General features: G+C 36.8%; 1 protein-coding gene across 3 annotated transcripts in view; it reads left to right on the forward strand.

The window, feature by feature from the left end:
• Nucleotides 1-13,329, forward strand: part of LOC131166002 (SNARE-interacting protein KEULE-like) — a 73,034-nt gene that overhangs the window by 53,321 nt on the left and 6,384 nt on the right. For all 3 annotated transcript variants that reach the window (XM_058124209.1, XM_058124212.1, XM_058124210.1), the window contains 3 exons: nucleotides 7,481-7,577; nucleotides 8,048-8,173; nucleotides 8,270-8,365. In XM_058124209.1, coding sequence (XP_057980192.1) covers nucleotides 7,481-7,577; nucleotides 8,048-8,173; nucleotides 8,270-8,365 — 319 coding nt within the window. The remainder of the gene's footprint in view (nucleotides 1-7,480; nucleotides 7,578-8,047; nucleotides 8,174-8,269; nucleotides 8,366-13,329) is intronic.

Below are 13,329 nucleotides of genomic sequence, written 5' to 3' on the forward strand. Positions count from 1 at the left end.
AAGCAGAGGTATTACTAGCCATAAATGTGTGATGATGTGGTCAAGTATACTCAAACTTGTCTCAGCTACTATCAACACAAGGTGGAGCGGAAGAAGATTGCAGGGCTGCTTAAGCCCTTCTAGTACCAACCAGATTGTGGGAGTGTCTCATTAGACTTCATCACCAGCTTGCCTAGAGTGGTAGATGGAGGATCTATACTTGTGGTTATAGGAAGGTTTCTGAAGTTTGTTAATTCGTACCTGCATCAAAGTACTAATCGGCAAAGAAGAGAATACAATTATTTTTCAAACATATTGTGAAGTATTGGAGTGTTCCTCGAGATAATATGAGTGATTGAGACACAAGATTCTTTGAAAACTTTTGGACAAAACTTTTCAAAAATCCTCGATTCATAGCTTGACATCTCTTTGATTACCACTTGTAGACAAGTAGAGACATGGAGAGATTCAATGGGCTACTAGTGGAGTACTTGTATCATTTCTTCACCGCCAATAAGAAGAATTGGGTCTATCTTGCTCGATGTGCCTCAGTTCTATTTCAATGCCCAAAAGAGCTCAATAACCAACAAAAATAATTTTTTCATTGTTACCTCACACAATGGATGAGCCGTACAAAAAAAGAGTCCAAAGGCACACATATTCACCAAAGAATGGAGACAGAATGTAGAGATTTCCCGAGCCTACTTGAAGAAAGTTTCTAAGCAGATAAAGAAGTGGGTAGATCAAGGGAGAAGACTGTTGCACTTCAACATAGGTGACTTGGTGCTCATTAAGCTCCATCTTAAATAGATCAAAGTCACTATAGGGTCAAGATAGGATACTACTTCACAAATATAAAAGATTGGTCCCTATCTTGGCTAAAGTCGAGAAGGCCTCTCACAAGGTTTGTCCTTTGGCTTGGATGAAAGTGCATCCTATGTTTCGCGCTTGGTACCTCAAAGCACTGAAGATCCAAGCAGAAGCTAGTTGACCAGAGCACCACTGAAGACCATATAACCTACCAGAAGAGAGGTTGAAGACCTCCTTGCAAATAGAGAGTTCGTATCATCAAGGAAGAAGCAATATAGGCTCTTAGTGAAGTGGAAAGGATTTGGAGACGAAGAAATCAGCTGGATTTCAGCAAAAGACATGCAACTGTTCATAGACCAAGTTGAAGAGTACCTAGCGTCAAAGTCTACAAGGATGTCAACCGCATAAGTGGGGGAGAATATCACGAGCCAAGCTTGTTTAGGGTATTATGCTTGCTTGTGATAGTTTGTCTTGTGTGCATGGGAGAGGTTACCATTATTTATAGCTTTTATGCTTTGAGTAGGTGTAAGACTTGGTGTAAAATGAGAGTATGACTACTCAGACAATATGATGTTTCCAAGTGCTAGAGCAAAAGTAGCATATCAAGCTAGGGGAGAGTGATTGTTCATCAATCTTGTAAAATTCGCTAGCATTTGTTAAACATGTTTAGCCAACTTGCCTCCCTCACTAAACACACATTGCTTACGGAGGTGTTTGTTAATGCATTATGTTGCTTCAATGTTTACAACTTGCTTGCGATTTATTTTCATGAATTGCTTGCTACTTCCGCTTACATTGCATTCAATTGTTGTGAATGTATTCTCATGGTAAACCGTAGTAATATTTGGCTGACTCGTTAAACAATAGTGCTTTAGCTAGTGCTGCACAACCCTTCACAAGGTGTGAAATACTCGGCTCGTGACATTGAGGTTTAGACTACAATTGTGGAATGATAGTGTATTAGGTTGAGAAGTTTGTCATGGCAATTCTTGCATTTGCACACATTGTCACAAGGAAAATCATACTATAATCATTATTGGGATCTCCTTCGGAAACCGGCTTGGGCCAATAAGTCTCTTGCCAAGGGTGATTTTAATGTTGACACTACAAATGCACCTATCACTCCACTGGGAAGATTAGTGTTACCTAGATTGTGGAACGTTTTGGTACATGGAATGAGAACGAGATCATGGTACAGATAATGCTCTAAAATGTAGAACATTAAGGGTATACATAATGTCACGTGTATATGTTGGAGAGGATGTTGAGGTGTTTCTAAATGAAGAAGAGATTTTCTGTTATTGAATAGATTAATGATAATAGAAATAGACTTAATATGTGATGATTCCCCACTTTTATCTAATAAAAACTTATGTTATGTGAAAGAGATAGAATTAAAACTTTGGATTTATAGATTTAGCGTTCCAGAACGAAAATGTACCACATTTCAGAACATTTGTACCAATATGTGGTTCCCTAGGGTTAGCATTTTTGGTAATGATGGGGAGGGCACTAATGGTTGAGAGAATGTATAGATTGGGCAAAGCTTGAAGATGCAAGCCACTATCAAAGAAATCCATTGTACACCAGCTTAGCTAGCTAACAATTTTCAATTAGCTGTCTGTTAGTTGTAGCAAACCTTCCTTCTCTCACTTCAGAAAGATTTGGCAATACTAGTACATCATTTACCGTATCCTACAAGGAGACCAAGAATATTGTTTGCATGCTTCAACAACTCCAAACACTATTTTACATCTAGTGCTACCGTAGCACATTCAGGTACAATCGAACTTGTAGCCCCTTCATCCTCGGTGTGGTTTATTGATTCTAGTGCCTCCTCCCATTTCACAAGTAGTCCTAATTTGTCTCAGTCCTACTTTAATGCTCTAATGTTAATCTGGTTTATTTGTGGCAACATTTTTCAGTTTCTTTTATTCCTCTCTCCTCTGTGTTATATGTGCCTAAATTTCCATTGAACCTGATATCATTTAGTTAATAGACTAAATCTCATAATCCTTTTGTGATATTCTTTCGTTCTTAAAATTTCATTGTGGTACTCAAGATTTATATTAGAAGAGGATTGGTAGAGGGCTTGAGAAAGATGGTCTATACTATTTTGATGGTGGTCATAGTCGATGCACTTTTTGTCATATGGCTTCCTTAATTTTTGATCATGTTGTTTCTCTGGATCATGGCATCTCGTTTTGGTCATCCGCTCCTTCAAAAATTGAAACAAGTTTTTCCCATGTTCAAGTATGTTTATCGTTTTGACTTTATTTAATACTACTCTCATGATTTAGTCTTTGTTTGCAGAAAGGGACGAGTGTGGTACTTCTAATAGTTTATGTTGATATCATTATCATTGATAGTGACTAGTGTGGGATTGTATATGTCAAGCAGCTTCTTCAAGAAAAAATTTCGAGTCATGGACTTGGATACTCTACACCACTTTCTTGATAATGAGATTGTACGGTGTAGGAAAGGGTTGAATCTATCTCAGCAAAAATATATCTTGGACTTGCTAAGTGAGATTGGTTTGTTGGGAGCTAAACTAGATACTCCTATAGATCCCAATGTGAAGTTGTGTACATGGACCGGACTTTGAAGAAAAATGTCAATATTGGCAATTGGTTGGCTAGTTGATCTACTTGACCGTCCCTAGATAAGACATCTTTGATTTGGGGCTGGTGAGTCAGTCTATTAAAAATATCAAGCACTCACACCAAAATGCTGTTTGTAGGATTTTGCACTACCTCAGAGGCTGTCCAGGCTGAGTTTTGATGTAGAAATTTAATAGAAACAATAATGGGATACTCTGATGTAGATGGGGTTGACCCTATTAATGATCATAAGTCTACCACTAAATACTATACATTTGTGGAGGTAATATTGTTACCTAGCATAGCAAGAAACATACCATTGAGCAAGAATAGAATTAGCTATGGCTCATATTGTGAGTGAATACTGTATGTTTTCGAATTTTTCTTAACTTTGTAAACATATTTATGATACAAGTGTCTGAATACATCATCAGAAGAGCTTGTCAAGTACCATTTAAATTTTTTTATGTTTATTATCATCTTTGTGATACATAATTTTGTGCAAACTAACGGTCAAGATAGCTTGTAGAAAGCTATAAAATATTCACTAACTTAGTGACAACGGACAGTGAGAAAGGAAGCAAGAAATAGAAAAGGAGGTAAGAGAACAAGAATTGAAGAAGAGGAGGAAGGAAGAAGTTATTCTATGTTAGAGGGGACACAAGTGAAATTGAAATTGATTCCAACATACGACGACAAAATGTATTTAGTATTTATACCCTATAGTTCACTAAAACACGTTATTACAAATCAACCCAAAATAACAGAAAAATGCATAAGAAACAAAGCTTCAAGCCATGAACAAGAAGACAAATGCACAACATACTCGACTCTGAAGAGTGACTGCAAATACCACTCCAATAGCTTGGGAACACTCAGGAAGTAAGCTATCTAGCATCTGGAGCAAAGTAAAACTCTCCACTGAATCAAATATTATTGAATCGGCTTAAATAGAATACTCAAAACTCCTAATCTAGAATGGCCTTGGCTTTAGGAGACTGCAGAACTTGCATGAGTACTATAAGACTAAACAAGAGGCCTAAAGGTGCCTTACTAAGGTGTCAAATCCACCACAATGAAAACATCGAAAACATGACAAAAAATGTTCATATTATCAAGCATATCAAACAAGTGTGCATCACATGCAGTTTTCTAAGGGACGGACAATGGTCCAATGACACGGGCATGGAGCCTCTTAAAGCAATTTCAAAGGCAAATGATGCTAAGAATGACACCATTGGCCACACTAAATTGTTTAGCCTGACAAGGCATTTCAGCAGCAAGTTTATAATCCATATGACACATGGCAAGATATGAAGAGCAAAGGACTCTGCAAGCTTAGAAATAGGGCCATCTAATGGTAAAGGGACAAGATCAATTGGCTCACAAGATCTGTAATTCAATATACACCCAAAATTACTCCTATTTGTAGACCTATTCACAGAGTTGTCATAAAAAAACTCGGCAAAAGCACTAGCCCCAATTACGCCAAAATTTTCCCACCCCACAGCCCACACCCACCACCACAATCCGAAATCTCGTAGTGTGAGCCAATTTTTGAAAAATATAGTCAAAATATCTTAAGAAATAGCTTAACAGTCAAATTTTTATGTTTGATGAATAAGAACCGACTGGGGGGGGCGGGGATGATTCCTCTCGCATGGCCAGTCTTGATCATGTCTGCCGCCTATGATGGTCCTCCAGGCTCCAACAATGATTTTCAAGTTCATAGATGATCAAGGGAGAGTGTGATTCCAGTGCTGATGGAGGTTTGTTGAAAAGACTCTAACAAGGGGAAGATTTTTAAAGAGTGATAATTGGAAAACCTTTGACAAGCACGCAAATGTGGTCTAATGGCGACGAAATAACACAACGATTGCTATGGATTTGGTTCAAACTTGCTCACACCAAATTAATGCAGAAAGAGGAATGATGCCTTGACCACTCGAGGGACACGAGACTTGGTGGATCTTCCTCCTAATAAGGAGCTGGTTTGGTGTTGTTGGGTCTACACTAGAAATATCTTCTTGACAACTATACTGAATGGCTTAAGGCTCGATTGATTGCCAAGGGTACACCCAAACATATGGCGTTGATTATTTTGAGACCTTCTCTCCTATTGCTCAACTAAATTATATTTGTGTGTTGATCTCATTGGTTATTAATTTTGATTGGCCACTATACCAATTGGATGTGAAGAATGCCTTTTTATGTGGAGTTTTGCAAGAAAAAGGTATACATGGAGCAGCCTCCTAGGTATGTTGCTTAGAGGGGAGTATGGTAAAGTATGTAGGTAAGGCCATTTATGATCTTAAGGAGTCTCCTTGAGCCTAATTTGACAAATTTAGTGTGGCGGTCTCTACATTCGGCTTCATCTAGTTATATTTTGATCATTCAATCTTCGCCTGCAAAACAAAGACAAGTGTAGTACTTCTAGTAGTTTATGTTGATGATATCATCATCATTGGCAGTGAATAGCACAGGATTGTTGTTGTTAAGAAGTGGCTTCATGCTAAATTTCAAATCAAGTACTTGGGTATTCAGCGTTAATTGTACAAAGTAAGAAAGGGCTGAATCTATTATTGTAGAAATTGTGAGATCATGGGATACTTTGATGCAGATTGGGTAGGATCTGCTGATGATCAAAGTCTACTACTAGATATTGTACATTTGTGAGAGGTTATCTGGTTACCTGGCATAACAACAAACAAACTACTATAGAAAGATTTAGTGCTGAAGCAGAATATCAAGCTATGGCTTATACCTATGAGCTTGTGTGGCTGAAGTCTCTTATGTTACAGATGGAATTCTTGGTTTGGAACTTATGGGAATTGTGGGAAGAGCTTGTGTTAGCATTGAGAGGCATACATTACATAGTGGAACATGTTTACAGGGAGGCGAATCAAAGTGCGGATTTCTTTGCCAAGCAGGGTGAATCTGGTATATCCCGATCATATAGTTGCCAGGATGAGCTTCCACAACAAGTCAGGGAAATGATTCGATTGGATTTATTGGGATTTCCTTCCTTGCGCTCGTGATGGTTTGTGCTGGTGTTTGTGAAGGTTGTAGTGGTTGGTTTATTCCTCAAGATCTTCCGGAGTTTTGTTTGTTTTCCACTTATAGTTGTTAAGTTCTTATTAAAAAAAAATAAAAAAAAAAGGATGGAATTCTTGGTAACAAAGTCAATAATTAGGCTGCCATTTATATTGCTAGAATCCAATGTTTCATGAGAGGAAAAAGCATATAGAAGTTGACTGTCGATTCGTAAGGGATTCTATGGTGAAGAAGGTCATGAGGTCTCCCTTTGTGAAATCTATGGATCAATTTGTCTATGTTTTTACAAAACCTTTATTTAAGCTCGCCTTGTCTAATGATTGTTACAAGCTGATGGTGTTAGGTAAAATTTATACACTTCAAGCTTGAGGGGGGGATGTTAGAAAAGAAAATGTTATTTTAGTAATTATGTTGCGTTAATAGGGATATTTTTGTCCTTAAGACTTCATTATTATTCATATATGAGGGCAGACCTTGAGCTGTATGTAGACTCCAGAAATCGCCGCCCAGTTTTTACCATTTTTTTCCCTCTTATTCTACTCTTCTCTTCTTCTCTCCTCCATTTCTAACTTCACAACAGTAATTAACCCCAATAACAGAGAAACACAGTCTAATACATGCTGCCCAGTTTCCTGTATATACACCTAAAATATGTATGCATAAGGCGGCCTAAGTTGTCATGGTGATCCACCCTCATTTAGGTGGTGAATCTTGTCATTTTACACCTTTGTGGAGCACTATATGGATCTGCTACTTTTTATTATTCTTATTACTGTTGCAATGTAATAATCTTTGATTGTGGGATGGTGCAATGTTTTGTTTCATGCTTGCAACAGCAGGATGTAATCCTGACTATTGCACTGCTTATTCAGGGCCTATCTACTAGATAATCATGAATCTAAGATATATCAAAAATGTTTTAGCTATGCATTTTTAGCTCATTATGTCTCTCAATTTTTGTCTGAATAAAACTTGAATCATCTAATTGCTAATCAGCTTCTTTTATGTTTCTCACGTTGATGTTTGACCTTGTATAGAGATGGCAGTGAATTATCTACTCGAGACTTGCAGAAAATGGTTCAAGCATTGCCACAATACAATGATCAAATGGACAAGCTCTCTCTCCATGTGGAGGTTGATTTCAATACTTTTTCTTTTTTTCTTTTTTTCCTTTTTTTGAACAGTCTAATGTTGTCCATGTCTGTGAGAAAAAATAGATTGTTATAGCCATCTGTGATGCGAAAATGAGAACCTCAAGTTTTATTGCACAAGTATGATCTGTGAGAACTCCTGTATCAAATTTTATTTTTAGAAAATGTCACAAGAAAGCTTCTCAAATTTACCATAATTTCATTGTGTGGCTTAAGCTCAAATTTTATTGCATAGTTTATGACTCTAACAATTCCACTGAAAGGATTAAAAAAAAAAAAATTACAGCAAAAGTTGACATGAATTCATATACAATAATTTCAAGTTTCTTGTATTTGGAAGTTCAAACAGGTTAGTCCCAGCTGATGCCTGTTTATGTGAAGTACCTAAGTAATCAAAGATCTTTAAGCTTAGGATAGAATATGTAGATTGAAGTAAATGAGTATTCTGTGCAGATAGCTGGAAAAATCAACAGACTCATCAGAGAAATGGGGCTCCGAGAACTTGGACAACTGGAGCAGGATCTTGTCTTTGGAGATGCAGGAACAAAGGAAGTCATCAATTTTTTGAGGTCGAAACAGGTCATGTTCTGAGAAATTGTGTTTGGACAAAATCTGATGCACTTCATTCCAATTTAATTTCCATGTTTGCTGTTGAAAATTCATTTCCACATGCAGGATGCAACTCCTGAAAATAAATTAAGGTTGTTGATGATTTATGCTTCCATTCATCCTGATAAGTTTGAGGGTGATAAAGCTTCAAAGCTAATGCAGGTACCTAATTAGCTCCAGCTCATGGTTCATTTGCCAGGAATATCACATACATACATGGTCTTAAATTTTCCTTGAAATTGTCAAAATTTCCTCTTTCCATGACCCTTGAAATCAAAATGGCAATCGCTTTCTGTCTTGCATAATTTCCATCAAAATTTCAATGGATCATCTGAAATTTATTGAAATCTTGAAATTTTAGGGAAACTTGTAGAAATTTTAACTTTAGAATGATATTCCCTTAGAATTCAAATATGTGATTTAGATGCAAAGTGAATTTTCTAGCTTAATTTATCTTTTTTTATTGAAATGAAAGATTATTACAAGCGCTTTTGAAATTATATGAATGATCAAACTTACAACAACATTTTATTTAACCATTCATGACTAAATTATCTTTATTTGTATAATAAATAATATTTAATTGATTTATGAATTTCATTTATATTAGTTGAATATGTGTAACACACATTATATTATGAATATGTTTAATACATATTATATTACTAATATGTTTAATGCAGATAGTATATTACAACTATTGCACCTCATACACAACATAGATGCATATAATTTGCAATATATTAGTCCTAAAACTTACATTATTATGTCCATTAACCATTTCTAAAGTTTCATAAAAGAATTGCATGCTTTACTACTGATTTCCATTGTTTTTTCAAATCGAAATCGAAATTGAAATTGAAACCAAAATTACCATTGAAACTTCCATACTTTTGGAGCTTCTAAATTTTAGTCAAAAATGAAATTTAAGACCTTGCATACATACAACATAAAAATGCATACCAAATTCATAGACACTTATGGGTACAAGCACACACATTTACATGTTTGTATGTGTTATATGTATTTTAATTTTTTCTTTTGCCTCTTTTTACTTGAATTCTATTCTTATTTTTCTTTACTTTTTCTTTCTTTGATACAAAGAATAGTACATGATGATGCAAATCTGAAATATTTATTTAATTTTCTGTTTATATCTAGTGTTATTTATGGGTGCTAGAGTATTTCTGTAGCTTCTGAATTTTAGGGTTTATTTTGGTTAAGTTAGCTTACGGGGGCTCATTTTGTAATATTCAGGGGTACTTTTGTGATGGGATCTATTTTTGTTGGGGCTTTAAAAGATAAGTGGTTTTTAGAAGGGGATTATGTGCAATATTGGAGTTGGCTTGTCTTGGAAGCCTTGGATGGCTTCCCTTGGATGGGTTCTCTTGGAACCCTTAGGGTTGGTATGAATAAGAGTCTTCAAGAACTTTTCTAGGAGGTTTTTTTTTTTGGCATTTATCTTTTAGAAGATGTCTCTCCTGAGCTCAACTACAAACTAACTAATGCTGTGAATGTTGGAGGCTTCAGTTGAGGATCTGACCCTGTGGTGCCTACCAATTGCTCCATTGCTGCTAAAGGCGTGAGAGGCTGGCAGAAAGCCATGGTTACCGTTCTGTGACAGTTCCAAAACAGGTACTGATTTGAGGATTAAGCTGCTGTTAAGGACAGCCTGATGCACAAAGCTCCCGCTTTTGCAGGGTTCAAGGACGCAAGACTTGGTGGATCTTCCTCTTGATAAGGAGTTGGTTTGGTTTCATTGGGTCTACACTATTAAATATCTTCTTGACAATTCTAATGGATGGCTTCAGGCTCGATTGATAGCCAAGGGGTACTCCCAAACATATGGTATTGATTGTTTTGAGACCTTCTGTCTTGTTGCTCGACTAAATTATGTTCGTGTGCTGATCTCATTGGCACTTAATTTAGATTGGCCATTATACCAATTGGATGTGAGGAATGCCTTCTTATATAGAGATTTGCAGGAAGAGTTATACATGGAGCGACCTCCTAGGTTTGTTGCTTAGGGGGGGAGGATGATAAGGCCATTTATGGCCTTCAGGAGTCTTCTCGAGCCTGGTTTGACAAATTTAGTGTGGTGGTATCTACATTTGGTTTCATCTAGTTCTATTTTGATCATTCAATCTTTGTCTGCAAAAAAAGGACATGTGCATACTTCTACTAGTTTATGGTGATGATATCATCATCATTGGCAGTGACCAATGCAGGATTGCAGTTGTTAAGCAATGGCTTCAAGCTAAGTTTCAAATCAAGGACTTGGGTACTCAACTTTACTTTCTTGGTATTGAGATTGTATGGTGTAGGAAAGGGTTGAGTCTATCTCAGCGAAAATATACCTTGGACTGCTAAGTGAGATTGGTTTGTTAAGTGCTAAACCAACTAATACTCCTACGGGTCCTAACACAAAGCAGCGTAGGGATGTTGGACCAGAATTTGAAGACAAGCATTGATATATGTAGTTGGTTGGCAAGTTGATCTACTTGGTACCAGTAGACCTGAAATACCTTTTTATGTAGGGGCGATGAGTGAGTTTATGGAAAATCCCAAACAACCACATTGAGATGTTGTTTGTAGGGTTTTGCAAAGGTTGATATATAAATGTAATAAAAATTGTGAGATCATGGGATGCTCTGATGCAGACTACTAAATGCTGTATATTTGTGGGAGGTGACCTTTTTACCTGGTGTAGCAATAAACAAACTACTGCAATAATATCTAGTGCTAAAGTAGAATACCGAGCTATGGCTCATACAGTCAATGAGCTTATGTGGCTAAAATATCTTGTGAGAGAGATGGGGTTTTCGGTAACGAAGCCAATGGATGTGTCTTGTGATAATCAAGTTGACATTCAGAATAATTTCCCTTTAAAGTTTAAGTGATATGTTTCCAATAATGAAGCTGATGGATATGTTTGGCCAAATAAAGAGAGGGAATTATTTGTCACAAAAAAATGCATGATCAATTTTTCAACGGAATCTCTTATAAAGAATCTGTTTGGTGTGACATAGTACCAAAAGAAACATGCCATATTCTACTAGGTCGTCCTTGGCAAAGAGACAAAAATGTCGTGCATGATGAGCATGCCAATACCTACTCTTTCTATGTCAAAAATGGTGACAAGAGAAGCTAGTTTTAAAGCCCATGAAAGATGTTGGTGTGACAAAGAAGGAGAAGGATGAAACGCGGGCCATTACTTTTGACAAAACAAACCAACATGTCACTCAAAACGAAAAAGTCTTGATGGAATTTCCAAATGTCCCCTCAACTGAAAATAAAGTTATAACACATGAAGCTCTTGGTACATTTTCTCACCCTAAAGATATGAGCTATGTTACACTAAATAGCAAGTTCTGTCTCTAAAAATGTTGGCCCTGTTTCCATGAATGGTTGCCATAATAATAAAGCTAATGACAATCGGCATATTCTACAAGAAACTGATGAAGTAGTTGCTGCTACCAAAAATAAATGAAGAGAAATACAGCAGCAAAAAACAATTTTTGTAGTCCAAGAAGGCTGGAAATGTGCAGGATGCTCGACGAGCTCGAGGGAAATCTTCACAGTAAGCCAAAAAGAATGTGTTGATCACCATTGCAAGTTTAGAAAGGATAAAGTGAGGACTTGGGCTATGAACTTTAGTCATAATGAATTTCAAATCAGTAAAATTTTCAAATGGTTAATGAAAAAGAAGATGTGGTGAAAAAGACAATCAAGGAACAGGAAATCAAAGGAAAAAATGATAATCATTTCAGTTTTCTTGTCAGGTGGGAAGGAAAGCCCCCAACAATTAGAAGTCCTAGATAAGCAAATAGGAGCTTATGCTGAGTGATGCCAAGATGACAACTTGCATGGAGGCAAGTCCTTTCTAAGAAGGGGGGGGGGGGGGGGGGAATGAGGCAAATATGTTATCTTTATTTAATTTTCTGTTTATATCAAGTATTTTGTTATTCATGGGTGCTAGGGGTATTTCTGTAATTTCTGAATTCTAGGGTTTATTTTGGTCAAATTAGCTTTTGAGGGTTCATTTTGTAATAGCTGGTCTCCTTCTTTCCAGCAGAGGGATCACCCACCTCTTTCTGTTCAAGATTCCTAACCTGACTTGATGCCCTCTTTCACAAGACATTTGGTTGAAGCATGAAACAAAAGAAAACTCTCATAGTTCGTAGCCCAGCTCCAACTCAACTCCTTGATGAAGTGAAGCAAGCAAACTGAACCTTATAACCTAGATCTGAACTCCCTGGAAATGAATAGCTGACTCCAGCAGGCATAGATACCATAGGCTTTCTCTCCTGTACTCTGGCTGGGGTATTTTTCCTATGGGATTTTTGTTGGGGCTTTGGAATATAAGTGGTTTTTAGAGGGAGTTATATACAATATTGGAGTGGGTTTCTCTTGGAAGCCATGGGGTTGGTATAAGTAGGAGCATTCAGACACTTTTCTAGGAGGTTTTTTTGGTATTTATCTTTGATAAGACTTCTCTCCAGAGCTCAGCTCCAGATCAGCTAGGGTTGCGAAGATTTGGAGGCTTGGGTTTTGAGGATTCAACCCTGCATTGCCTACCAGTCCCTCCATTGCTGCTAAAAGTGCAAGAGGCTAGTAGAACATGCGCTTCTTAAGGTGAAACAAGTTAATGGTCCTTGAATTATCAATGGAGAGAATATATGTATACACAAAAAGTTAATGTCCCTCCATTGCTGCTTGCTTTGTTGCCAATATTGATGCAAGTTGGTAGGATTAATCAACTATCTTATTGGAAAACGATTAAAGAATGATAAAAGGGCAGAAAAACTAGTAAACCGAAGAAGGTTCATGGATTTCTGAGTGGGGATTCTTGTCTTCAATTTTGTTTATACTAAGAAAAATTGCATTATTCTGTCAAAGGTGAACCTTGTTCAATCAAAGCCCCCATAACCACTTCTTGATTTTTTTCCTTTTTCTTTTTTCTGTGTGTTCTTCTAATTCTAAATATTCTACTAGTATCAAGAGAAATTTAAACTCTAACTTCATTTAAGAAGTGGTTGGACATTGTAGAGATAGAGATATGAGGAGTATCTGAAAACCAAATTAAGTTCGATTTGACATTTAGCAGTTCAAAATATAGTATATGA

This window comes from Malania oleifera, chromosome 10, assembly GCF_029873635.1.
Source record: "Malania oleifera isolate guangnan ecotype guangnan chromosome 10, ASM2987363v1, whole genome shotgun sequence".
NCBI lineage: Eukaryota > Viridiplantae > Streptophyta > Magnoliopsida > Santalales > Ximeniaceae > Malania > Malania oleifera.